Consider the following 27,183-nt stretch of genomic DNA (forward strand, 5'->3'; position numbering starts at 1 on the left):
GCTGCCGCCCCCTCCCCACGCAGGGCCCCCCTGATGTCCAGGGCCCACCCTCACTCCCCCTGTCCTGTTCCGTCTCCTGGGTCCCAGGCTCCCGGGCACCAGCCCCCTCCTCGGGCGGGGCTGGCATGGGGCCTTGAACTGGGGAAGCCAAGGCTCCGGACCGCGCAGACGTGCGCATGGCGGGACAGGTCATCTCGGCTCTAGTCCGAGCTCGTTGCCTGCCTGCTCTGAGCTGCTACTGTGGCCCGCGGCCCCAGAGTGGACGGGGACCCTCCCCGCTGCACCCAGCCTTCGCACGATGGGTCTCATCTGTCCGCCTCACTGTGGTCCATTCATTAGAGCACTGACCCTGCAGGAACACAGGCCACTAGAGTCACTAGAAAGCCCAGGCTGTTTACGCATAAATAAATGCAGTTCACCAGGAAGCCGGAGCCCTCCACCGGTGGCCCCAGCCCCTCCCAGACTCCCAGCAGCCACACCCACCCTTCCTCCACGGGGCCACCCCGCCTCCTGCACTCAGTGTGGAGCCCTCCTGCCTGTAAGGCCCGCAGCTCCGGGCTGCCCAGCCCCGCCCAGGAGCTGTCCATCCAGGGAGGCCACCTGAGCCGATGGCCAGGTGAGCCCAGCAGGTCCCTGGGCTTGTCAGGTAGGCTCAGGTGCCCTCTTCTGAGGCCGAGGGCCCACCAGGCGATGGTGTGGCCCCAGGGCGCCTGACAGGGCTACCAAGCGACCCACTCCACTGGCCAGAGGTGGGATGGGCAGTGGGCTCCAACGGGCCTAGCAGGAAGTTCCCAGGAGAGGCCTGACCTTTGGCAAGACGGTCGGTGGGTGAGGGTCCCTGTCCTTCCCCAGCGGCCTGGACCACTGACCCCAGCCAGGCGGCCGCTGACCCCGGGGCCCCCCTACAGCTCCTCCGTGGGGATCAGCATCCTCTTCTCCATGTTGCGGCTCTTCCTGCCCCCGCCGGAGCCACCACCCATGCCAGGGTGGGTGCTGGGCAAGGAGTCCCTGCCCTCGCCAGGTCCCTGGGCCTCGTGTGTGGCCTGCTGCATGTACTGCTGGTAGGCGGGTGAGAAGTTGTGGATGGCGTCCTGCACAATGTCCTGCGGGCTCACGGTCTCCTTGAGGCCGCTGGAGATGCTCTGCATGGGCGCCGTGGGGGCTGGTGACAGGCAGCGGGTGGGCTGTGGTGCTCCCTGTGCCCCATCGTCTCCCCCCGTGCACCCGGACCCCGGGACCTGACCCCGCTCCCCACCAACCTCGGGGCTGCCCGGGGCCGGGGCTCCTGCATCTCCAGGCCCTGGCTTCGGCCAGCAGAGGGTGACTCCTAGGACCCCAGAATCCCAGCCCAACTTCTCCACCCCGGCCCAGCACTGGGGCTGTCCCAGCCCAGACCCCCTGCCGGGGGTGGCAGAGAGAGGCCGCCGTGAGCTGGTCCCCATCTCCTCTCCGCCCTGGTGTGAACCCTTCACACCCTCGGCCACTCCGGGCTGACCGGTCCAGGCTCAGGCCACCCCTACCCAAATGGGCCATTCTTTAGGGACACCAGCACCAGCCAGCCCTTGGCCTCTCTGGTCAGGCTGGTCCAGGCACCTGCGTATGGTTGCTGGGGCCCCCAGGGTCAGGCGCTGCGCCAACCCCCTATCACTGAGGGACCCTGGGGGCCCAAGCATCAGGTCCAGCCCATCTCACTCAGAGTTCAGCCCGCCTGCCTGCTGGCCTGCCTGGTCTCTTCCCGTGGACCACGTGCAGGTGAGGCACCTGTCTGGAGCTTGGGTCCTCCGTGGGGCCATCTCCCTGCCCATCAAGTCGACATTCCCAGGGCCCGTGGGCAAGACGGGGGACAGAGACATGGTGCTGGGGGGCCCGGGGAGGGCGGGGCTGCTCAGGCCCACCCTGTGATGGTCCAGGTGCACCACAGCCACCTTCCCCACCCCCGCCCGGGGCTGGCGGGGCCCCGAATACCTGGCGAACGCTCTTTCTTCTCCGAGTACACCTGGCAGGTGAAGGCGTAGCGCAGGGCGACGGAGGCAAAGAGCATCTCGATGCAGATGATGAGGTTCTGGTAGCCGGCGGCCACCGTGCCGGCCCCCACCCGGCTCCCGTCGATGACCTGGGCCTCAGGGATGAGCCCACACCTCTCCAGGATGGCCAGCAGCATCCCTGGGGGATGGGGATGGCCACTCAGGTGCCTGCCCCAGACAGGAGGCTGGACTGCAGCCAACCCCAGCCAAGAGTCCCCCTGAGGCCGGCCTCCTGGGCTTGGCGGGGGTCTGCAGGGTCTGAGGTCCAGAGGGGCTGGGAGCCTCCAAAGCCGGGGCCTTGGCACAGCGGACATCCAAGAACTCCCCGAGCGCCTGTCCTGACCTCTCCCTGGCCCCACCCCTCACCGTCCCCTGAGAAGTGGGGTCTGGCAGTGCCCAGATCCTGGCCCAGGGCCCGCTGAGGACAGGTCTCCACCGTCCCCCGCCTGGCCTCTCCCCAACACATTGGGCCAGACCTGCCGGGTGGGGAGCCCACCATCTCCCCCATGCCAGGGGCTTGATGGCCTCCCGCTGAGAGGGCCGCCTGCTGACCCGGCTACAGCTGGGCCATCTCTCTGGGCTCCAGCCCCTGCCTCAGGAGCCCCACCCACCCTGCCAGAAAGAGAGGAAGATGACGGCCTTGATGGTGAGGAACTTGAGGACAGGCTCAAAGGGCTGCAGGAGCTCCCTGGTGGCGAAGTAGAAAAGGCACAGGGCGTAGAGGGCCAGGCTCACGGAGGCGTTGTAGACGAGGGTGACGTAGAGGTGACCGCTGTGGATGCTGGGGGCCAGAGCCGGGGCCGGCGGTGAGGCTGGGCCCACGCTCCCGTGCCCTCCTCACCCTGCCAGCTGTGCCATTGGCCTGGGCCCCCAGCCTGGGCACCGGCAGTGGCTCAGACCTGGACCCTCCCTCCAGGGCCTGCAGATGGCACCCTAGGGGAGCGGCAGAGGAGCTGGTTGCAGGGAGTCGTCTCCAGACCCTGCCCGCTTCCAGGCAGGAGCCCTGCGGCCTCTCCCCTCTCTACCCTCCCAGGCACGGGAACAGCCCCCTACGTCGTGGACCCACAGTCGTGCATGGGTGCTTCGTGTGCATGTCAACGGTATGAGCATGTGCACGTGCTCATTGCGTGTTCCCATGTGAGAGCACTTGTGTCTGCACATGTGTGTGTGAGGGTGCGTGCGCGTGCGCACACGTGAGGATTTCATGTGGACCCAGGGCCAGGGCACAGGCCAGCGCAGAGCTTGGCTCTCTGGGCCCGAGCGCCCTTAAATCCATGCTCGCCCACCAGTGGCCCTGCTGTGGGGTAGCGCTGGGGAAGGAGCCCATCGCTGCCTGGGCCGCGAAGCCCCGGAGTCCCCAGGGCACAGGTGTGACAAGGGTCTGTTTGCCATGGCCTTGCCCCCAGCCCTTTCCCAGGAGGAGGAGAGGGAGGGGGTTCGGCCCCTGCTGAGCCCTCTGCTGAGCCCTGCCTACCTCCCCTGTGCCCCCCAGGCCGGGCCCGCCCACCCCCGCCCTGCCCACGCGCCAGCCTGGCCTCACTTGAAGTCCCCGTCGTGGTATTGGCCGAACGCCTGCAGGATGATGGTGACCAAGGCCATGATGGGCTTCACAATGCAGAACTGCAGTGTGGCCTGCGGGTGGGGGAGGAGAGTGAGGGGACAGGGGAGGGGCCGAGGGGCCCCCAGCACACTGGGCGGTGAGGGGCGGTCGGGGTGGCTGGGAAGGGCCGGGACTCACCTGCTTGCAGAAGCGCAGAAACCCGATGGAGTAGGACATGCCCCGAAGGCAGCAGGTGCCGTAGAAGCAGCTGGGCCTGGGGTGAGGGAGCCCCTGAGGTGTGTTCCTGGAGGACACACCCCCAGACTGGCCTGGCTGCCCACCCTGGGCGTAGGGGTGCCCGGCGGGCTCTGGGGAGAAGCTCACCGGATGGGTTTTCCCCGAATCTCAGCCATGATGGCACTCTCGCCCCCCAGGTACTGGAAACAGAGGCTCAGGAAGCTGTAAATGACAAAGGCTGCAGAGCAGGGGAGTCGGCAGTGAGCCTGGGCGGGCCACGAGCGCCCCCGGCCTGCACGAAGGCTCCCTGACCGCTCAGAACTCCTTGGCGCCCATTTCCCGGAAGACAGCTGGGGTTCAGCTCACGCAGCAGGACCACTCCTCACGGGGGCTCGCGGCCGGGTTCTGGGACCAGGTGCCATCCCTGGTGGGGGTGGGGCCTGCAGCAGTCACGGCAGCTCTGATGCCCCCCACCCCATCTAGGGCCTGTTCTCCACCCAGGCTCTGGGCAGGCCCAGCTGCAGTCTCGCCCCCAGCTTGGGAGCCTGGGAGTCTTGTATCGTTAGCACCACTAATCCCGACTGTCCTGCAGGGGCCTCGCTAAGCCAGACTCAGGCCCGGAGGGTGGGGTGCCCCGGGGCAGGCGGGGGGAGTGCGGGCGCCTGGGAGCCCCTCACTCGGCTCCCCCTGCCAGCCCAGCCTGGGGCCGCTCTGGGCCCCGGGGAGCTAGCTGTGCTCACCTTCGTAGCAATCCCGCACGGAGTCAAAGTAGACGTAGTGCTGGTGGCCCCCCAGGAGGAGGAGGCTGAGCCAGGAGTCGACGGCGTAGACGGGGACGATGAAGAGCAGGCGGATGATGTAGCGCTGCTCGCTGGGCACGGTGTAGGAGCGCAGGTGCAGGTAGATCTGGGCGGGCGGAGCAAGGCAGGCCTGGGGGATGTGGCCCCCCGCCGCCCAAGCGGGAGGAAGCAGAGCGAACCTCCCTGGGCCCTGCCCTTAGCGGACACTCTGCACTGGGAACATGCAGTCACTCACGTGCCCATTCATTCGTTCATTCATTCAACGAGAATTTCCCCAGGGGCAGGGGGATGGGCGGCAGTCAGGGCCCCCTCGTGGGCACGACTGGTCTGGAGAGCAGTTTGGCATTTTGACACGGAGGCATTAAAAGGGCTGATACCCTTTGACCCTTCTAGGCATTTATCCCATGGAACAGATTTGCGTTCAAGGACGTTCATCGTGGGGACACACACGAGACTGAGCACGGCGGCGGGGCCCGTGGCCGAGACGCAGCCGCGCACAGGGCTGCCCTGCAGCCCCGCGGTGCTCTGACAGAACGCAACCGGTCACAGCAGGATGGCAAACCGAGCGGGACCCAGGTGAGTGAAAAAGCAGGGTGAAAATGAGGGAAAGACATCCCTGGACAAAAGGAAAAGATGGGTGGTTCTCATGTTCATCTGTATACCTTCCTAGATGGTCCACATTTTCTACGAGGACAAAAAAATAAACAGTGACAGGGTCTTTGGAAGGAAGAGGCCCCGGGGAGCCAGCCAAACAGGTAGCTGGCTGTAGTCCCAAGCAACTCTGGGAGGCTTCCCGGAAGAGGTGCCATGAGAGGCGGTGGAGAGAGGGCAGGCAGAGGGCAGGCTGCGTGCAGAGACCCAGCTTCTAGGGCCCAGCACGGGGAGTGGCGGGGGCAGCCTGGCGTCAGAGTCAGGCTCCTTATCAGCCACTCCCTCCCCGGCTGGTGCGGCAGGAGGGCACGGCCTGACCAGCTATCAGGAGGTGGACTTCTGCTCCTGGGCTGGCACTGCCTGGCTGAGGGCCTTGGCAGCCGCCGTTCTCTCTGTCCTTGGTTCCCCGTCTTTAAAGTGAGGGTTCAGACTCTCTGTCCCATTGGGCTCTGAATGGGTGCGGAGGGTGGGACTCCTCCGTGGGAGTGCGGGTGGGGGCGGGGAGGAGGGTGGGGCCTGGGAAGTGCCACCCACGGGGTCTCCATCCGCCCTGTCCAGGCCGTGGGGCCCCAGCACGCTGGGCTCCAAACACACGTGCCCAGCTGGCACCCAGAATTACAAAAGGTCAGGGCAGGAGACAGAGGACAAAGCCAAGGCCCAGACTGTGGCTGGAACTGGCCTGGACCCAGGGCGTTGGGTGCTGTCCCCCTTGCTGCTCCTTGTCCCACAAATCACAGCCGACACCAGACCTAAAGCCATTCTGCCACCAAGGAGGAAGGCATGGCTTCCCTGCAGATGCAGATGCACCACCCCGCTGTCCGGTCTACCTGTCCAGATGCTCCAGGGCAGCTTGGTAAGACTCAGGGCAAATGCTGCCTCCTCCAGGAAGGCCTCCCGGATGGCCCCAACAGGAAGGGACCTCCTCTTCCTGCCGCTCTCAGCTGCACCTGGCCCACTGATACGTTTGCCGTGTCCCCCTTATATTTTGGTTATTTGAGGCCACACTTGGACACGCACCACACAGCAGGCAGCTCTCATTGAGAGGGTACCGCCCTGCCTCGGAGGCCTCTGGCCACCTGCTTCCCTGCCAGCCAGTCTCCTGACTGCCCCCGCCCCTGGCTCACCCCGCCAACCCAGTCCCTACGACAATGCCAGTCAAGTCGTGCCAGCAGCTCTGCTCTCAGCTCCCCCCAACGACAGCCTCCCCTGGCTCCCCAGCACCCCCGGGCCGAAGGCCGAACTCCCACATGATGTTGGAGGCCCCTCCTACAGGTCCAGGGTGCCTCCAGCCCAGGCAGCCCTCTCCCTCCCAGCTCTGCTCGTGTCTCTCTGGCGCAGTCCTGGGCTCCTGAGACCCTCCGTTGCCTGAGATGCTCGGGACCCCACTGCCCAGCCCTGCACTCGGGCACCACCTCCTGTCACCCGCTCCCTGGCTCTTGCTGCCAGGCCTGGCGCCACTACATTGGGGGGCTGCCTGTCTCCCCAGCTCTGGGCCCCTCCAGCCGAGCTCTGACCCTGCTTCCACTCCCGGAGCCTGGTCTCACTCCTTACAGAGCCACGTCCCAGCCTCACCAGCTTTCCCGGGGATGCTGCACCTCTGGAGGGGAAGGACCTTTCTGCTCCCGGCTACGTGAGCCTGGGAAAGACCCCGGCCTCTCCCAGCCTCAGTCTTCTCATCCGTGAAAGGGGACAGTACTGCTGACCTCAGTGAACGGGCTGAGGGGCCGACGAAATGCCCCGGGGGAAGGGCCTGGCGCCTGGCTGGAGCTCTTCCCTCTGCCTGGAAGAGGCCTCCCACCTTCGGGCCTGGATCTCTCCCTCCCCTGCCCCCTCCCCTGGCCCGATGCTGCCTCCACGAGCCCCTGGGTGCTGCTCCTCTGGCCCGAAGACCTCCGAGGCCTGCACCCAGGCCATCGCTCGTGGACCCACAGCCCCAGTAGGGCCGGCCAGGGCCAGGCTGAGCTGTGGCTCACGGAGAGTGGGTCCCAAGGGAGCACGCAGGGGAGGGCTCACCTGGTGGCCGGTGAGCACCAGGGCGGTCCACACGAAGACGCCCGAGATGCCGCGGGCCAGCGCCGTGGTGAGGAAGAGCTGGGAGGTGCCCTGGGAGCTGTTCCCCACGCCGTCCACCTGCGGCCCGGTTGCCCACATCAGGGGGGCTCCCAGGAGCCCTGAGGCGTTAGGCATCTGCCGAGGCGAGGGAGGACACCGATGGGGGGGGCAGAGGTGCCCAGACGCTGGGAGCAGCCCAGTGCCTGTGGCGGGGGAGAGTGGGGCCGGGGCGGGAGGCTGTGCTGAGCGGGGCCACCGTCCCTCCTGTGGGCGTTCCAGCCCAACCCTCCTGCCCGCTTGCCTGGGCTCTGCGCAGCCGTCTGTGTGCAGGGACCCAGGTCCAAGGCCCGGGCCTGGGTGCCCTCTTCCCCGGGGTCAGCCACCTGGGTGCAGACACCAGCTGCCTGACTGTGTCCTGGGGTGATCGGTCCCCACCTCTGGTGTCCCGGGCTTGCGGGGAGCCTGCTTTTCAGGGGCCAAAGACATCTGAGAGAGTCGGGGAGCCCCTGGTGCCCTGCCTACCAGGGGTGGAGTCCGGGAAGCAGGCCAGACTGGCACAGCCCGCAGCAGCAGACGGGGTGGGGGAGGCGCCCTGCACCCACCGGGCCTGCCTGACCGTCTGGCGCCCAGCTTGGCCAGGGCCCCTGGCCACCCCAAGCCCACTTGCTAGCCCTGGGTGCCCTGTTCTTCAGCTGCTCGTAACCCACTGGGGTGCCGGGCGCCTCCCGCCTCCCTCCAGACCTGGTCACAGGGTCCGGCACCTACCTCTCAAGCAGGAAGCTCCTGGGCCAGTCCTGGGAAGCCCGGCCTCCAGGGAAGCCTGGCTGGTCATTTGTGTGGCCACATGGCCCCCACGGGCGGCCCCAGCTGGGGTGGGACCAGGCCACCTTCTGGAGGCTGGGCCAGGCCTGGGGACAGGCGGCCAGCACTCAACTCCCGGGTGGCCCACCGGAGCCTCTGGCTGCAGGGAGGTGCCCAGGCAGAGGGGAGGAGCGGAGGGCTGTTCCCTCCCCCTTTGACACTCTATCCCTCCCCCGGCTGTTTGCTCGAGGCAGCTGGCTCCCAGGAACCTGCCTGCGCCAGGTGCCCTCACCTGCCTGCGCCAGAAGGCCAGGCAGCTGCTGCCCGGGCCTGAGATGGGGGAGGGGTCTGCGGTGGGCTGTGTGCGTAATGGGTACGGGCTTCCAGTTGGGGTGATGAAAGTTCTGGAAGGAGATAGAGGTGGCAGTTGCATGACATTGAGGGTGTATTAAGTGCCACTTTAAAACGGGTAAATTTATTATGAGAATTTCACCTTGGTTAAAAAGGCCCCCGTCCCCAAGAGGTGCACTGGAAACATTTCTGTTTTTTTCTGCCAGGGGGTGGGGGAAGGGGGGGAGGGGGTGTGGGTGGGTCACACACAGGCCACTGGGCCTGCCCCGTGGTCAGCCCTGGGCCAGTGGGAAGGGCTCACCCCCCCCCCGGGGCTCCTGGAGGCGCCGGCAGGGTGGGGGGCCTCAGCTGTCTGCCACCCTGGGTACGGGGACTAAGTGCCCACATGGTGCCGCCCTTGGTGCCACCCAACCCTCCCTGCGGCCCTGGGTTGTGGGGTCAAGGGGTGGGAGTCGGGGGCTCCCACATGTCCAGGGTCCCCCAAGGGTACAGGAGGGTCCGGGGGGAGGTTGCCAGCTCCTCGGACACACTGCCCCGTTCCCCCACCCCTCCACCCACACCGCCCCCCTGGGGAGGCCCCCACCCTGGCTCAGGTAGAGCCCCGGGACCTGGCCCGCCTCCGGCGCCGACTCTCCTCCTGCCGTCTCGGATGTCACCTCCTCTCTCTCTTCACCTCTTTAACTTCCACAGGCGCCTCGGGAACCCCGCGCCTTGCCCAGCCCACGCCCGGGGCACCGCTGTCCCGCGTGGGCTCCCACTTGGCCCAGCAGGGCTGGCTGGTGTGGTCTGGCCCTTCTCCAGCCGACATGCGTTCCTGCGAGCCCCGCGCCCGCCCCCGAGCCCCACGCGCCTGCGGCGCCCGGACCTGCGGCGCTGTCCGCTCGGCTGCATTTTATAAACCTGGGGCTCCCCCTCCTTCTCTGGCTTCCTGACCAGGTCGCTCCAGAGGCAGCCCCGACACTCAGCCCTTCACCTTCTCCTGCTCTCTGGCCACCTGGGCACGCCCCTCCACCTCGCTGGGCCTCTGCTTTCTCGTCAGCAAAGGTGAGTTTAGGGTCTGCCAGCCCCTGCCTGGGGTACAGCATGAAGGTCCCTGCAATCCCTGGGGACCTGGGACAGCACTCCCTTGCCTTCCCCCTAGCCCTAGACCCCAGACCCCGAGCGGGGCCACATGCCAGGCGCGGCCGGGAGCCGCAGGAGCCCGGGGTGGGTAAGGCGTGCTTCACCGGCTTAGAGGGCGCGACTGACACGGGTACTGGGTCTGGGGGAGCGAGGGACTCGGCTCCCCGGTCCGGGGAGGGGCCGGGGAGAGGCTGACCCTGCGGCCACCCATGGGGCTCTCTGGCCGAACGAGGCCCCACCCCTGGCGGCTGCTCTCACAGCCGGCACCCACTCGGGAGAGGCGGCCTGGCCGGCCGGGCCTGATTTCCCTGCCCGGGGCTGGATGCTGACCAAGCCTCTCGCAGGACAGACCTGTCCGCCCAGATGCGGGCGGCCGGCGCCTCTGACCGCTGTTTACTGTGACCAGGTGACTGGGCCCTGGGCAGCTCCCGGCCCAGCTGTGGGGTGGCCGAGGAGCCTCGGGCAGTCACAGGCCTCAACGCCCCGCTCCCGACACCCGCCCTTCACCCCAGGGACCTAATGCCTCAGTGTGGCACCGAACCTCCTTCCAGGCTCCCCCGCTGTGCCAGCCCCCCTTCTAGGCCAGCCTGCCATTTCCGGTGGCACACGGCTCTCTCCCACGGGGGACAGGCTCTCCCCTCCCGCCTTCCCTGAGCCAGGCCCTTCCAGCTCTGAGCTGCCCGCTCTGGGCTGGCAGAGACGGGGCTGGAGGACAGGGTGGTGGGAGGTGTCCTGACACGCCCCCTTCCCCAGGCCGGCCCACCAGGGAGTGGCAGATGGGATTTGGCCCTGGGCTTTGGTGGCGGCCCACACAATGGCCACTGACTCAGCTAATGCCACCACAGCCTGGGCCGGGGTGACTGCAGAGGCCTCCAGCACACCCCTGTAGCCTGTGGGTGATGAGCCCCGGCCGGGCCACCCACCAGCCTGGGGACCCTGCAGCCACTCCTCCCCTTTCTCTGGGCCTCGGGGGCCGGGAGGCTGAGGGTCCTTCCAGCTCTAGTTTGGGGGCAATTTGGGAAGCTGTGCCTCCCCGTGTCCAAGGTGCTGGCCCCTCTGGGCAGGGCACTGGGCACCAAAGCCGGGCAGGAACAGGACCCTGGGTCCAACACGAGGGCTGGGACCCTGGCCTGGCCTCTCACCGCGTCTGTGACTTAGGGCCAACCGTGGACCTCTCTGAGCGTCAGTTTCCGCGGGTGAGGGACGGCTGTGTGCAGCAGGTCAGCCCTGGTAAGAGCGGGGACTCGGGAGGCTTTGCCCACTCCTCCCACAGGCTGCTGGCGCTGGGGGCTGGGCGTGGGGTCCCGCCAGCCTCGGGCACATGGGTGGTCTTCCTCTACTTCTGGGCTGCCGGGCCGACCAGCCCTGCCCTGCAGCCCAGCGGAACCCACATGGGGCCTCGGAGGCTTTCCCTCTTCACCCCGTAGGCCTCCCGTCCTCTGTCCTGCCCATGCCAGGCCAAGCCCCTCCCCAGGCCTGTTGCCTCGGTCCCCAGGGAGAGCCTGTGACTGCCCAGGGCCTGTCTGTACCTGCCCGCTGCCCCAGAGCGAGCTGCCCCAGCCCTGGGGGGCACCCTTCTGTGAGGACCTGGGGCAGGGGTGCCGACCTGGACCTGGCTCGGCTGGGCTGGTCTGAGACCCTTTTTGGTCACCAGGTGGCATCCTGGGGTCTGGCAGGGGGCACGGCCTCTGGGGTAGAGATGGGGTGGGGACGGAGCAGCTGTGAGTCTCAGAATTTCAGGGTGTGGGCGCTTCTTTCCAGGGGTGCACGGGGCCCCAGGCTGGACACCACACCTCTCTTGTGGCTGCGCATGCACACACACACACACGTGTACACACAGGCATACACATGCACAGCTCACCTCCCTGGTGGCTCCCTCGGCCATCTGGCCAGGCCCCTGGGGCAGGTGTGTTGCAGGTCTCCAGGCCTGAGGGGGCAACCAGGGTTGTCCGGCCCCGCCGCCGGGCCTCCAGGTCTCTGCCGTCCCTCCTCACAGCAGCCTGGGTCAGTCTGGTACGATTGCTACTGGCAAAGCACTGGCCTTGCCCCAGACCCAGAAAACCCCTCCCTGCCGCCCCCACCACCCGCCCTGCCAGGCCGGCCCTACCTGCCCAGGTAGCCCGGCCACACCCACCGCCATGCCCTGCCCAGATTTGGGACCAGCCGTCCCTCCCACCCACCGTCCAGCTGGCTGTCGAGTCTCCAACATCCAGGCGTGGATCTTGTCTGGACCACTGACCAGGCTCTGGGTGCTTCCTCTCCCTGCCCCATCTGTGTAGGTGGGGGGGTTCCCACGCCCGCTTCAGAGGTGCAACGAGGGTTAAACAGGGTGACGCAGCATCCGCCGCGCACGGAGCTGGGATGTCCACCCCCAACCCCGCTCCGTTTTCCTTTCTCTGGTCCCTTCGCCCCTTGATGATGCCCCACATCGGGGAGCACCCTCCTGCCCGTTCGCTCCCCCACCTCCCCCCTGCTCCGGCACCCCCCCCCCCCCCCCCGTCTTCCCACAGTCCTTCTGGAATTTACGAGTCCCCACACAGGACCGGCGTTGCCCTCTGCTTCCGGCTGTGATTAACGAAACCTCGACGACAATGCCTGCTCTGAATTCGTTCTGATCCATCCGGCCATCGCTCTCGTCAGCTACCCGGCACCCGCTCCTGACGTCCGATTTCACTCCAAGGCGCTAAACAAAGCAGCCTACGCCAGTTTATCCAGCTGGGCCCCGCGATCACTGCCTTATTCCGCAGGTTATTTGTCATAATTGGTTCAGGTGGATCCAGGGCTCTGTCAAACCCTGGATAAGCTGCTCAGACTGGTAACCATGGACGGCCGCCCTCCTGGCCTCTCTTGACCGCCAAGGGTACCCACTGGCCCTTGACTCTGAACTGTAGCCACAGGCCCATGTCCACTTAGGAAAAGGGAGCTAGAGGGAGGGGAACTTGGGGTTCTCTACTTGTAGCTCAGCAGGACACCGTGTCGGATGAATCATACCGCGTTGGTCCAAGGGCATGGCCTTGAAAAAGGAAAACTCATCCACCAGTCCATGCCGCAGGGGCTGGCAAATCAGCCCCACGTTCATTATTTACATTTGGCCATAAATTCCTGGAGGTTGTAATTACAGTTTGATCGCTGGGTAAGCACCATATGCAGCCTTTCCATCTAAAGGAATAACACTTTCCACAAAGCCGACAGCTCTGCCTGCGGAAACTGCGGTTTTATAGACCTCTTTATCGGAGAATGTATCTCTCCTCCTGAATTACAGCAGCTGGGAGCGGAGCAACGCGGAAAGCAAAGGGCCAAATGCCTGTTCATACGAGTCACATGTCTTGATTTATAAGGCAGGGCAGAGCAGCGAGGCACTGGCTTCGATGACGGAAGCCTTTGGTCTCAGCCTGTATTCTTTAATAGCTACCAGACAGCCTCGGGCAGCTGTGAATAAGTGCCACTCGGGAAGGCGCTGGGGACCCTGGTTTCAATTATGCGTCAGTTGCGCCACCATGTTCTGGGCGGGCAACCGTGGGTCTGTGCCAATGACAGGGGCTCAGGTGTGTTTACATCCTGGGGTCACCACTGGTCACCTGGGGGTCTGAGCGACCCGCCCTGTCCTGCTAAGCCTCAATTTTCTCCACTGCCTACCTGCCTCTTAAGGGCAGTCATAAGGACTCAGATGGTGTGTGCACTGCCAGGGCCTGGCTCGCGGGAGGCCCCCACACGGAGGCTGAATCAGAGCCAGGCAGCAGCACGGAGGCAAGTCTGCCTTCAGTGTGGACAAGGCGGTTGGCCCACTCCTTAGAGAGAAAGGGGTCCAAAAATGACTGTCAGTGAGGGCCCGGGTGACGGGTGACCAGCGTGAACTCCAGGCTCTCTGCCCACTTGAAATCCCAGCCCTGCTGCTCGGTGGCAGCCACGCCTCAGTCTCCTCATCTGACATGTAGATGAGAGCAGTGGCCTCACGGGGTCGTCGTGAGGATTAAACACGTTACCACGACTGCATGAAAGGCTGACCCCAGACCTCACCAATAGGCAGCGTGGGCCAGTCCTGTTGTTGTGCACTGACGGGCCAAATCAGAAAACTAGAGCTGCAAGTCTGAACTTAGCCCCAAGTTGGAGCCCGACCCGTGGTTCGGGTTCCCCGCTGGTCAAGCGAGAGAAGCATGTTTCCACAAACACATCTGATTGTTAGATGAGGGGCGTGCATAATTACAGGCTGATTCTGAGTGAAGAGGCTCCTGCCCGGTTGGGCTCCAGTGTCATCGGACAGTGCCCTGCCCTTCCCCCCGCCCAGGCGCCGGTTCTCCAGGGGCTGCCCGCCCCCCGGACCTGCTGACGCCCCGCACATCTCCTTTACTCCACAGTGCCTGTGTCCCCACACCTGCCATGAACTGTGTCACCTTTGGGGTCCTCACACGTGGATGGACAGGGCCTTCCCTCCTTCTCCAGTTGGTCAGCTGCTTTCTGGACTTTAAAACTAGTGTCCGTCCAGGCCCTCCCAGTGCAGACGCCAGGTGGGATCTTCTCAGGAGAAAGACTGGACTGATAGCAAGCAGGGAGGGAGGTGCAAGGCTGTGGAGACGTCACACCGCAGTCCCTGAGCCAGCTTTGGCCACCAAGGAGCCCTGTGTCTCCCGGGGTGGGTCTGCCTGTTTTCCCTGGTCGGGGGTCGGGTCCTGGGCCCCTCAGGCTCCTCCCACAGGAGCCCGCAAGGCGCCGAGCCTGCTCGAGCATCAGTACCCCCTCTGGGAAGTCTGGCGGCTCCCCACGTGTGACTCCCTGGCCCTTCTGACGCTGAGGTCGCCTGGTCACCCCGTGAGCCTGGTGTGCACCTGTGGGTTTACCCGGCTGTCCCCAGAGGGGACGTGAGCCGTGCGGGCTGATGGTTCCCGCCTGGGAGTCTGCTGAAGGAATGAGCCCTTGAAGGCAGCTTTCCTCCGTCCCGCCTTCAACAGACTCACTACGTTCGTTCTTTTCAAGTTGGACCAGCAGTGCAGCCCTTCCCATCACCTGTTCTCAGCAGGGGTTTCTAAAATCACACTCAGGATTCCAGAGGCTTTTGGTTCCAAGAAAACCAAATTAAAACATCCCTTTCTAATCTCATAAACACTCGGATCCACCCCCGGTGTTCCCCGGAAGGGCCTGCCCACTCCGTTTCAGGATCCCAGCTGGTCTCTGCTTCCAGACCCCGGCTCTCACCTCAACTCTCCCGCTGCCCCTATTTTCTCACGAGACTAAGAGTCAAACGGCACAAAGATTGACCGGTCTGGTCTCTAGTACGATCGGTGACTCAGGTCACCACAGCTGGAGGGATGAGAGAGCCAGGTGGTCCCAGGCCTGGGCACCTACAGGCCGTCTTCTGCGGCAGGCACGCCGTCCTGAAGCCAAGCCTCGCCTCGCGCTTCCACCAACCCTTGGGATATCTCCAAAGGGCAAACCCAGCCTGACCTGAAAGCCTTCAGTGGCTCCTCGCAGAGCTCAGGATCAAGTCCCAAGGGCTCAGCGAACACAGAAGGCCTTGGCCACCTGTCCCCAGCCCTCGGGCTTCACGTTCAGCTGGCCCCCAACAGCCTACAATCTGTGCTTCTCCCGCCTCCTGGCCTTTGCTATAAACACCCTCCTCCAGCGTCAGGATCCCCTCACTACAGAGCCTTCCCTGGGCAGCGGGGCGCTGCCTGGTCTGCCCCATGCGGGCCCTCCCCGGCTGACCCTGTGCCCGTGGGGTGATGCACGTCTGCCCCCAGCCTTCAAGGACGTGGCTCCGGAGGCTAGGGTACCAGCACACAGTGAGACCTCGAGCAGTGTTTGTGGAACAGAAGGCTCAGAGAAGTCACGGGAAGAGGGTCAGGATGAGGGTGCCAGCAAAGCCGGCTCCTGGGAGCCGTCCCACCATGTGAACCTCAGGCCGAGTTTTTACCAAACAGGTTTTCTTCCCCCCTATGGTTCACTACAGTGAACATACACTGTGTGCCTCAAGTTTGGCAGCGTTGTTAAGAAGGACAGTGAAGTATTTTGGGATACGCATTTATTTTTAATAAAAAAAAATATTCCCCAACAATTCATCTGCACACTGAGGGCCATGACTAGTTCCGTCAATTCTCAAACATGTGCAACTGTGTGGACCCAGGGAGGACCGCTCACAACGCCCCAGGACACATTCCACGTCTTCCCTCCACAGGTGATGTCAGCCCCCAAACCAAAGCCGGCTCGAGACGTGCATGTTTCTTCCAGTTTCAAGGACCAACACCAGATAAAGGCACCCCTTCTGACTGAGGGAGGGTCTTCAAATCCTTGAGAGGGTGTCTGAGTTGCCATGTGGCCCTGCTGGACAGCAGGGGTGGTTACTCCGCGGTCACCACACCTGGCACGTCCGGATCTCCTCTCTCAAGGCCGTCACCCCCTCCATGCTCTTGTCCTTCACGGCTAGGGCGAGGAGGACTGCTCTGTTTCCAGCTTCCTGAGACACAAACGCCACCAGATTCTTTGCGAAGACGTGGATGAGGGGCTGGCGAAGGCAAGGAGAGACCACTTTAACTGCAAGAAACCTGTTTTCTTAATGCCTTCACTGAGTACCCGAGGGACCCAGAAGGGCTTCCCACACCACCATTAAAGCACCACCCGTTAAGTCCAGCGTGACAGTGATTCAGATTCAATGAGACTCTCCAGACACTCCAGTCATAAACACACTGCTAAGGAGCATCATTAGATTTGTCTCCTCAGTGCTTTCTGGCTCCTGCCTCTTCCAGCCATCTTTACTCTGGAAGGACCCATGTGGGTCTGCAGAGGGAAACCCTGTCAAATGTCACAGGTGATCTTTCCTGAGTGGAGTAGGCACTCATCACCATAACGTGCTACGACAGGGTCAAAATGAGGGGAGGCCTACATTACAGAATCAACTCGTCCGGGAGCAGCAGCCACCAAGGGCAGGCGGACGCCCTCAAGTGCACGGAGGCTGCGAAAAATGCTGTCTTGGGCTGGAGGCGGGTCTCGCCTACCAGATGCTCCACATCCGTACAGACAAGTTACAGGCACGGGGAGCCCTTCCCAACCAGTTTACCTCGTCCTGCCCGAGAAGGACTTTAGTGTTCAGCACGGGCTTGCCGACGTCACTGGTCACATTGCTGGGTTCCAGGGAGACCAGGGTACCCATCTTCCCGAACTGGGTCACCACCACCAGGATGTGAGTGCTGAAGGCTGTACAGACCACCTGGGTGGGGACCCCACACACCACCGCAGTCTTCTCTTTCGATATCACCAATGGCTTACCTTCCATAGCTGGGGCTGCTCGATGGCACCTTCAGTTTACGTTAAAAAGATAGAAAAAAAAAGAGTCAATCGATAAATGGCAGGTAGCCTTGAGGCTCCAAGAATAAGCATTACTGGGCATTAAAACAGAAACACAAGTAGGCCCATTCAAAAGCCTGTGCCTGTTCATCCATACAGGCTTCATTCGCCCGGAACTTTCTGGATCCCTTGACTAGACACATACGTATATACAGACAGGCGGGATGTCAAAATACACTTTCGCCTCTGGAGGCAGGTGAGAACTCCCCTCCCCCACGCGTCGGCCCCCGCCGTCCTGCATCACTGTGACCCCCACCGCATCCCAACGGCTCTCATTTGAGTCTTGGGGGCCTCAGTCGTGCCATCGCGCGGGGGTGGGGGGGAAGTAAGCGCCGCAGGTGCAGAAACCCGGCGGAGCGGGTGGCGGCGCCCGCGTCGCCCCTCTAGTCCGCCCACTGAGGTTTCGTTTTCTGCGTTTGGGGAAACCATTGGTCCCACGGGAGAAGCAGCACCCCCACAAAGGCGTAGGGCAGAGCGGGGCCCGTGGGGACGCCCACCCCCTCCGCCCCCGTCCGGCCCTGCCGGATCCCCAGAAGCCCCGCCGGATCCCCAGCAGCCCCGCCGCCCACCATGCTGCCCAAGCTCACCGCGCCGCGCCCGGAAGTGACGCACGTGGGCAATGCGGACCCGCCTCCCGACAAACCCCGCCCTTCGAGCCGCAGGCCTGCGCGCTCGCTCCGCCCCCCGGAAGTGCAGCCTCCAGGGCTTCCGGTCCCGCCGGCGGCTTCCGGTCCCATCGGCGGCTTCCGGTCCCACCAGCGGCTTCCGGGCCCTGGGCTGAGGGGTTCAGTGCTGCCGAGCTGACGGGCTCGGCGCCGTGTCAGCGGGAAGGACCTGCACCCCCCCCCAACCTGCAGGCCTCGGCCCCTCGGTTCCAGGCCCTCAGTGGAGGGGCCTGTGGCTTTTCCAGAAGGGGGTCCTCGGGCCTTCCTGCCGGGGACCCTGCAGCTTTTTGGTTGGGGAACCTCAGGAATGGGGTCTCGGGCCCCATGGCCGTGGGCTCCAGTACCCTCACAGAAGCCCAGGGAGCTGAGAGAGAAAAGCAGGGCCGGAGGGCAGTTAAAGCGCTGAAAACATTCCACTCAGGACCGTTGACATAGGGCACAAGAGACCTCAGTGTGGGACCCAGCGGGCTCAGCCCCAAATACCGTGTGGACTGAAAAAACAATGCACGACCTAAAAGTTGAGCGTTATGTTTTATTCGGTGGACAAAACTGAGGACTTAAGCCCGGACACAGCATCTCAGATAACTCAGGGACTGTTCTGAAGAGGTAAGGGAGGATCCAGGATACATAGCGGCTTTTACAACCAACACCGGGTAGTCGGAACGTCCGAAGATACTGTTCATTAAAGAAAACCAGGCACCTCGAGTTAAGGAATTTAGTGCTTCTCTATGTATGGGAAGATGCCAGAGTCTGGGCTCACTGAAATCATTCCTTTGATGTGCACCTCAGCTCTCTGGGGCCAGTATCCTTTGCTTTCCATCCTGAGGAGTCCCCTCAGGGTGCAGCGTCCGAGGGCTTGTAGGTTGCAACATCCTTTGTTTACTGTATGGCAGGTGACATTTTTCACTTAAAACCGCAGGGGCCAGTGGGAATTTACAGCCAAGGAGCAGCGTTAGGTCAGTGGGTGGGAAATTACTAAGAGGAAACGTCAGGGGGTTGGGGGTTTCTAGCCAAGGAAACCTAGCAGGATTCTCGCTGAAGGCAGGCCTGGGCGGTATCAGACCACCTGGGGGTCGGTGGGGGATGAGGAACTGATCAGACCTGGGGGGGGAGGGTATCAGATATGGAGGATGGCGGGGGCAGTTCTTGCTAAAATTGGAAAATGCAGAAGTCCAAAAAGTGGAGGCCTGGTTGAAAAAGAGTTCAGGGAGTAGAGTTTGGTGTAGGAGAGAATCTTTGTCAGCGTCGAACAAAGGCTTTTTAACCACTCTAGGCAGTGCCGGGCGCCTCTGCCCTCAGAAGCCCATCTGGGATATCCTCCCATGTCCAAGGGCATAATAAGAATAGCTAACATTTGTTTGGCACTTAGTATGTGCCAGGTGTTGTTCTAAGTGCTTTCTTTTTAAAAAGTATTTATTTTATTTATTTGGGGCTGCGTTGGGTCTCTCGTTGCTGCACGTGGGCTTTCTCTAGTTGCGGCGAGCAGGGGCTACTCTTCGTTGCGGTGCGTGGGCTCCTCATTGCGGTGGCTTCTCTTGTTGCGGAACACGGGCTCTAGACGTGGGCTTCAGTAGTTGTGGCTCGCGGGCTCTAGAGCGCAGGCTCAGTAGTTGTGGCTCACGGGTTCTAGAGTGCAGGCTCAGTAGTTGTGGCGCACGGGCTTAGGTGCTCCGCGGCATGTGGGATCTTCCCGGACCAGGGCTTGAACCTGTGTCCCCTGCACTGGCAGGCGGATTCTTAACCACTGCGCCACCAGGGAAGCCCCAAGTGCTTTTTCTATAGTAACTCATTTAATCTTAACATCCCCATTAAGTAGAGTTGTTATTATCCCGGTTTTATAGACAAGATGTTCAGGTTCAAAGAACTTGCCCAAGGTCACAAAGCTGATAAGGGCTGGATCTGGGCTTCAGACCTTTACCCTTAATTACTGGTCTCGCAACCAACTCGCATTCCCGGGTAAAGGGGAAGATGAGGGACAGTGCTGCCCTGTAGCAGGATGAGTTCTGGTTCCTCCCAGGGATTCTGAGCGCCCCCCAGCCCCCCGCGTATCTTCCCTTTCTCCACGCTGGAAGTGGTATTGGCAGGGTGGGGAGCCTTGTCTGGTACTGCAGTAATTTGAGCCTTGAGACTCTTCCTGAGGGGATGAACACCCTTCAAAGCCACACACTCAGAAGGCTTCCTCTCCGGCTCCCTGACAGGCCTGTCAGGGCACATTCTGCCCCACCCCCAGCCTGGTCTGTCCACATCACTTAACCCCTTAGGAAGCTTTGGGACCCCTCATGTCCTTACCGCCTTTTCTCATGATGTAATGTCTCCTTGTACAGTCCAAGTTAAGTCAAATGAAGCATGCTCATTCCACAATGATTTCTGGTGGCCTAAAAGAAAAAGGCAAGTCTACAAAACATTATCAAAATGGACCTAAAAATCAAGAGGAAACTTGTTTTTGAGCTTTCTTGCAGCCAGTTCACAGTGGGAAAGGTTATGAGTTTCATGGTTCCAGTACTCAGAAAGAATCATATCAATTTCTCAGGAGAGTCTAATTTTTTGTTGGTTCTAAATTTAAACACACATCCACCCCCCACACACCCCAAAAGCCAATTGCCAATGTATTGCCATGTGAAACCTCTAAAAGGTTCATTGACTTTTATTCACCAATTCATGCATCCTCTCTCTGTAGGCAGATTGGTACAAGAAATCTGACCCTCCCCACACCAAAACCAAAACCAAAACCAAAAAAAAAAAAACCCTAAGTCTGAAATAAGCTTATCACTTTTATAAAAGAGATGTTGGAAGAACAAAGTGGATGATGTTTTGATGACACTGGCTGTTTTTTGGTCTAGATCTTCGATAAAGACTAAGTTTGGAGGAAACGAGGTGCGAAGGCTGTCCTCGGGTGAGGTGGGGGCAGTCAGGGAGGAGGCTTCTTGGTGGCCTAAGTGGATGTGTGGGCAGAACTTACACACTTACAATAGTGGAGGAGGTGCTCACTGCCTGCCACTGAGCATTCTCCAGTGCAAGATGGAAATCGAACTGGAAAGAAAGATCCCTTAAGTGAGTTCACTTAAAGTGGGAATCAAATAGTAATGATGTCAATGGTGGGGCAAAAGATTTTGAGAATTTATCGTGAGAAAGAAAAAAAGGGGGGGATATCTTGAATTTGTCTTGTATTCAAGGAAACTTAGGTTCTGAATGCAATTATAAGTTAATTTGTAGAACCAACAAAGAATTAATCAAGTGTTGATTTGGCAGCCTCATAGTTTTTCCGACAAATTGTGTGATAGCCCTCTGCATTCTCCTTCACATCATGTGTGATTTTCTCAGCTCCGTTATAAAGAGGATCCGTTGCGCTAAAACATACAAGCGCACCCTCCATTTCCCCAAGAGCCTCTCTCTGATACTCGAATCACTTCTTGTGGGAGCACCAGCCTGTCATTCCCTTGTCAGATTCGTGGTCCTCAGTTGCGCGGCCAGGCCCTCCTACTCTTGCCAATTGCTTTGGGCTAGATCTGAACATCCCTCAGTATTATTACATTTATGGACTTTCTGAAATCTTGCATCTTTCATAAGATTTACAATTTGATTTGATTTGCACTGTACTTCCACAGCCTCACAACGTGATCCCCAGGCCTTTCAATGTTGGGTGCGTGTGTGTGTGTGTGAGAGAGAGAGAGAGATTCTGGAGCTGCACAGGGAGGGGTGTTTGAGTGGAGCCCAGTTATGTAAATGGTCAATTCATTCATGAAACTGTCTGTGCTATGAGAATATCTATTTTCCCCTGCAGCCTCCTGACTGCAGGTACCCAGGTAGACAACACTTGGACCAAAAGGACCTCCTGGGTATCACAGCCTTGGAACGGGTAAGCCTTTGCCAGGGTTTGCCTGGGTCTCGTAGAGGCAACGTCCTTCTGAGTTTTTGTGAGACATGGTGATAGGTGGAACCACTTTATTTTTTAAATTTAAAATAATTTTTTAGCCGCGCCTTGAGGCTTGCGGGATCTTAGTTCCCCAACCAGGGACTGAACCCAGGGCCACGGCAGTGAAAGCTCCAAGTCCTAACCAGTGGACTGCCAGGGAAGTCCCAGAACCACTTTATTTATATAAATTAAATAATCACTGTCACTTCTCTTGGCCGGTATTTTAAGAGGCGCTGGGTAGCAGGTGTCGGAGATTACATTCGTGATGCAGGCCTGAGACACAGCCATCAGATATTTTATGACATTTAGATTATAGATATTTTGGAATGAGTGAGGGAAGCTGTATCCGTAGGACTTTTTCAAGTGTAGGTGACAGACACAGATGTGAAACCATCTTCTGCCCCAAAAGGAGAACAGACGGGCTTTTCTCTGGGCTGAAAAGACCCAGAGCGTCGCATGATGTCTTTCTCCGCCTCTTAGCTCTGCGGGCGTGTGGGCCCTACTCTCAGACGGGCTGTCCCCCGTGCTGTGGTAGAATCAACAGCCTCCACACCTCAGGAGCTTTCCCCATATTCCCAGTGAAAGTCCCAGGATTGAATCTCCTTAGACCAGCCTGGTCACGTGCCTGTCCTTGAACCAATCACTGTTTTAAAAAAAAGTTAATGTTGGGAATTCCCTGGCCGTCCAGTGGCTAAGACTCAACGCTTTCACTGTTGTGGGTTCAATCGCTGGTCAGAGAACTAAGATCCTGCAAGCCATGCAATGCGGCCAAAAAAAAAGTTAATGTAAAAGCAACTTCCCATGCATCTGGGAGTTTAAAAAATAATTCTAAATAATGTATGTCAGAGAAGAAATCGTAAGTGGAAGGTACAAAATATTTAGGCCTCCCCCCTGGAAACCACTCATCTACTTTCTGTTCCTACGGCTTTGCCTGTCCTGGGCATTTCCTATAAACGGGCTCACATTCTGTGGCCTTTCATGTCGGCTTCTCTCCCTCAGCCTTCGGGGTTCATCTATGTTGTAGCCTACGTCAGTGCTTTGTTCCTTTTGGAGAAACCCATTCTTGCCTGTTCAGTAACGGGGAGGATTAAATGACATCCCATTTGCAAAAGGGCCTCGTTTAGGGCCTGGCACATACAGGGCACTTGATAGAGTCTCCTTCCGTTCATGGGTCATTGGAATCCGCTGGCAGTGCCCCACGCACAGGCCCTCGTGTGATCGGTGGCTCCAGCCTCTCCACGCCCAGGCTTTTGCAAGGAGGAGAAAGACCAGGAGGGGCGATGTAAACCGACCTGCCCGGTCCCCTAACCGTTAGGGCTATGAGGTCCTGAATGCCACCATCCCGTCTCTGGAGAAAGGCTGTGATGATACCGAACTGGGTCTTTCTGTAACAGGACGTAAATTCCTAAGCGGCACAAGAGCTGCAGAGGCAGCGAGGCCCAGCACGGCGACGGGGTCAGCCTCAGGGCTGTCTGCAGATCTCCCTCAGCTCGGCAGCCCTGCAGCCAAGGACAGAGAGTCTTGGTGCTTGTCGACCCTGGTTGTTACCCCCAGCCTTGCCACTGGCCTTTCTCTGCCCCCAGCAGGTGCGACCTGGTCTTGTGGCACGGCTGCATGCCCGGCAGTCGCCTGTGTGGCACAGTGTCTGTGCGCTCAGCGGTCGCAAGGAACCTTTGAATAAGCAGCAGCACGGAAATAAGACAGTTCTAACCAGGGGGCTCCGGGACACAGAAACGACCTTTTACTGCACCCAGTTACCTAGAAAGAGATAGTGAACAATTAATTTTTCATAAACCAGGTTTATCCAAGTTGAGGGAAGGGATAGGATATAAAGATTAAAGGCAACCCATTGAAAATCACATATATTTTATTACAGAAACAAAACCCTGAGACTACGTGAAATTCGAACTTTTCCCGAGGGAAGTGAATGAATACCATTAAAACCGAGCCCAGCTTATAAGGGTCCAGGGAGCGGTTCACCCGGAAAGGGCATAAATCCTCTTCCCAGGGAGCATTTAAAGATCATTTCTGAGATGCCTGCTGCCCAGGGTCAGGAGTGAAAGCATCTCATTCCCGTGGAGGCCGGTGGTGCCCTCTGGGGCAGGCGCTTGCTGTGTGGCCTAGGGGTGCCCTGAGCTTTGGAGTTTCATGTCAGCAGGAGTATTTTTGTTTAACGTCACACGGTCAACACAAAGAAAAGCCTCTATTTTTGGACCTAACTCCAGCAGGGCACGGAATTGAGAGTTTAGCTTTTGTCACTGTGTTTTCCACCGAACTTAGTCAAGCTCAGATATTACAGTCTTTTTTTCCTAGAGTGAGGCTTTCTGCCCTCTTTAGAAATACTGAAAACTGCCTTGTACCCACATCCTGCACTATTTGTTTAGTTCTTTAATAAATGAAACCTTAATCCATGTACAATTTCTGAAAGCCTTTCTTTCAATATTTTAAGAAGTTATTTCCCCCGATAAGAGGCCGTCTTGTTGCCCCCTGTCAAGCCAAATGACAAAGCCTGCCAGGCTGGTTATTGTTCGTACTCTTTTCTTTTACAGGGAGAGGACGGAAAGCCAGCGTGCGGCTTTGATCAACGTTTGCCCAATTGGATCGCATTCAAGTTGGTGTGTAAAGCAGTGGGTCCAGAGTGGTGGGTGGGGCTAGGGAGGGGGCAGGATGAAGTGGAAAGAAACCCAAGCTCTGCCCCCAGGCCCTGGCACTAACTTGCTGATGACCTTGGACAATTCCCTTCCCTGCTCCGGGCCTCTGTTTCCTCATCTGTAAAATGGGCAGATTGGCCGGGTGGCCTCCAGGTGCCTCTGATCCATTCCTCTGTGCTCCTGCCCTCTGATGGGGACAGGGCCCTGGGGGATGGACTGGAGTTGGTTTTGTCTGAGCAGGGAGGGAACGGAGTGGGCTGGGAGGTCGGGGCGGGCCCACCTTCCTGAAGGCCCATTCTGTGTCTGTAGGCTGGGCCCAGGGCCTGTACCACATGGAGGTTCTGAGAAGGTAGATTGGGCACAGCACATGGACTTTCTGACCAACAGAACTTTCCAGGAATGCCAGGGCCTTCTGTAGGAGGTGGTGATTGCCCTCCCTGTGGAGGCGTTGGGACCAGGTGGTCATTGGGCCTAAGGACGGTACCAGGATGTCTGCACTGCAGATACTGGACTCAAAGTGTTTTTTTGTTTTTTTTTTAAATTTAAGTATGTATTTATTATTTTTTGGTATTGGGTCTTCATTGCTGCGCGTGGCCTTTCTCTGGTTGCACCGAGCCAGGGCTACTCTTCGTTGTGGTGCGCGGGCTTCTCATTGCAGTGGCTTTTCTTTGTTGTGGAACATGGGCTCGAGGCACATGGGCTTCAGTAGTTGTAGCACACGGGCTCAGTAGTTGTGGCTCACGGGCTCTAGAGCGCAGGCTCAGTAGTTGTGGCGCACGGGCTTAGTTGCTCCGCGGCATGTGGGATCTTTCCGGACCAGGGCTCGAACCTGTGTCCCCTGCATTGACAGACAGATTCTTAACCACTGTGCCACCAGGGAAGCCCTGGACTCAAAGTGTTTTGAAGGCCTTTCCAAATCCCAGCGTCTGTGGTTCTGTGCGTCGAGGTGGACTGATGGCCACAGGAGATGTGGCTAAATCCCACTAGAGTGTCCCCAGCAAAACACACAACTAAACTCAACAGGGTCCGGCCACGCCAAGTGCTGGCAGGAACTGGGAGCAACTGGAGCGTCGCTGCCTTGCTGCTGGGAGGGCCAATCAGGGCAGGCAGTGTGAAAAGCAGTGTAGCTGCTTCTCATAAAGGGGAATATACACCTACCATATGACTCAGCAATCCCATTCCTGGGTATTTACCCAGGAGAAATGAAAATTATGTCCACACCAACAGTTACGTTCCTAGTGGCTTCCTTCATAGTGACCAGAAACGGAGCACAGCCCAAATGTTTCCAGCAGGTGAACGGATAACAAAGTGGGGTCCATCCACGTGATGGGTCATTACTCTGGGCATGTGACAGTGTGGATGGACCCCAAAACAGTACAAGGAAGGAGGGAAGCCAAGCACAGAAGGCAGGGTGCCCTGTGAGTCCATTCACGGGATGTTCTGGAAGAGGCAAGATTACGGATCAGGGGTTGCAGACGGGGGGTGAGGGGCAGGTTTGAACGCAAATGGGGGGCACCAGGGGGTGAGGGATCGGCTGTGTCTTGGCTGTGATGGTGTTTGCAGGGCTGTGTATTTGTCTATGCTCTTGGAACTGTGTGTCCTGAGTAAATCCTAAGCTGCATAAGTTGAAGAAGGGCAAGTAAACGATCCAAGCAAAGAGCAGACAAACGATAGGAAATTCTCACCCCAACCCCAAGCAGGCGCTGCCTTGGAATGCAGGCCTGTTATACCCATTAGGATGGCTAATGTGCACACACAGATGGAGAGGAAGCACGTGTTGGCTGGGATGTGGAGGAATTGGTGCCCTCGGGCACTGTTCACGGGCTGTAAAATGGCGCAGCTGTGGCGTGAAAGCCACGTGGCAGTTCCTCAAAACACTGAGCATAGAATCATGATGTGATCCAGCAATTCCACTTCTGGGTTTGCCCAAAAGAATTGAAAGCTGGGTCTTGAAGCGATATGTCAACATGCACACCCACGTTCACAGCAGCATTATTCACTGTAGCCAGAAAGTGGAAACAACCCAGGTGTCCATGCACAGACAGGTGGACAAACACAGTGTGGTCTGTCCCCACAGTGGTAAATCATTCAGCCTTAAAAAGGAAGGAAATCTTGACACCTGCTACAACGTGGATGAGCCTTTTGATTTTAAACTTTTTTTTTAGTGGTTTGAGAGGCGGCAATTTTTAAAATTTTATTTATTTATTTTTGGCTGTGTTGGGTCTTCGTTGCTGCAGGCGGGCTTTCTCTAGTTGCTGAGAGCAGGGGCTACTCTCGCAGTGTGCGGGCTTCTCATTGCAATAGCTTCTCTTGTTGCGGAGCACGGGCTCTAGGCGCACGGGCTTCAGTAGTTGTGGCATGTGGGCTCAGCAGTTGTGGCGCACGGGCTCTAGAGCGCAGGCTCAGTAGTTGTGGCGCGCAGGCTTAGTTGCTCCGCGGCATGTGGGATCTTTCTGGACCAGGGCTCGAACCCGTGTCCCCTGCATCGGCAGGCAGATTCCTAACCACTGCGCCACCAGAGAAGCCTGGATGAGCCTTTAGAACATTGTGCTCAGTGACCTAAGCCTGTGTAGGTGCTGAGGGTTCCAAGGGCCCTGTCCTGTAGCCCATGGTGGGGCGGGGGGCAGACATGGAACCAGGACTTACAGGTGTGGTGAGCACCAGGGGAGCAGTGTGGGGCTGGGGCCCAGGTTCCAGGGCTCTTCGCAGCTGGGTGCTGCCAAGCCGTCCTCAGGAAGCTGCAGCTCAGCCGGGTCCCAAGTGAGGTCTGGGGAGTGGGCAGCTGAGTGATGGAACAGGTGGGCAAGTGTCTGGCGCTCGGAGGTTTTGGATTCACTTTTTCACACCTAAGTCCCAGTAGATGGAGTCTTACTTCTTTTCTTCTTTCCTGAAATTTACTGATAGCACTGTTGTTGTTGTTAGAATAGCTAACATGTTCATACCCTACAATATCCCAGTGCACAGAGGGATCCAGAGTGAAGCCAGCCTCTGTGCACAGCAGGTGTGGCCGGTGTCCTGCCCAGGCACTGTCACCTCAGCTC

General features: G+C 59.6%; 2 protein-coding genes and 1 long non-coding RNA gene across 3 annotated transcripts; 1 reads left to right on the top strand and 2 right to left on the bottom strand.

Moving 5' to 3' along the window:
- Window positions 1-902: 902 nt before the first annotated feature.
- Window positions 903-7,439, bottom strand: TMEM184A (transmembrane protein 184A; the record flags this gene model as incomplete). Its single annotated transcript, XM_079719461.1, has 8 exons — window positions 903-1,162; window positions 1,966-2,163; window positions 2,636-2,805; window positions 3,565-3,656; window positions 3,763-3,838; window positions 3,949-4,039; window positions 4,542-4,707; window positions 7,266-7,439. The coding sequence occupies 8 exons, from the start codon at window positions 7,437-7,439 to the stop codon at window positions 903-905; spliced, it is 1,227 nt and encodes a 408-aa protein (XP_079575587.1).
- Window positions 7,440-9,428: 1,989 nt separating this feature from the next.
- Window positions 9,429-24,192, top strand: LOC307063237. Its single transcript, XR_013811236.1, has 3 exons — window positions 9,429-9,500; window positions 21,360-21,434; window positions 24,041-24,192. It is a non-coding gene; the product is annotated as an uncharacterized lncRNA (long non-coding RNA).
- Window positions 15,586-16,993, bottom strand: PSMG3 (proteasome assembly chaperone 3). Its single transcript, XM_079719763.1, has 2 exons — window positions 16,627-16,993; window positions 15,586-16,074 (listed from the first exon to the last, which is right to left on the bottom strand). The coding sequence occupies exons 1-2, from the start codon at window positions 16,840-16,842 to the stop codon at window positions 15,922-15,924; spliced, it is 369 nt and encodes a 122-aa protein (XP_079575889.1). The 5' UTR covers window positions 16,843-16,993; the 3' UTR covers window positions 15,586-15,921.
- Window positions 24,193-27,183: the final 2,991 nt, after the last annotated feature.

Source organism: Hyperoodon ampullatus, assembly GCF_949752795.1.
Source record: "Hyperoodon ampullatus genome assembly, chromosome: 14".
NCBI classification, from domain to species: domain Eukaryota; kingdom Metazoa; phylum Chordata; class Mammalia; order Artiodactyla; family Ziphiidae; genus Hyperoodon; species Hyperoodon ampullatus.

Coding starts and splice junctions, on each gene's coding strand:
- PSMG3 (XM_079719763.1), bottom strand. CDS start 16,842: ATGGAAGGTAAGCCATTGGTGATATCGAAAGAGAAGACTGCGGTGGTG. Junction 16,075..16,626: donor TCCTTCTCGGGCAGGACGAG/GTAAACTGGTTG, acceptor TGCCTTCGCCAG/CCCCTCATCCACGTCTTCGC.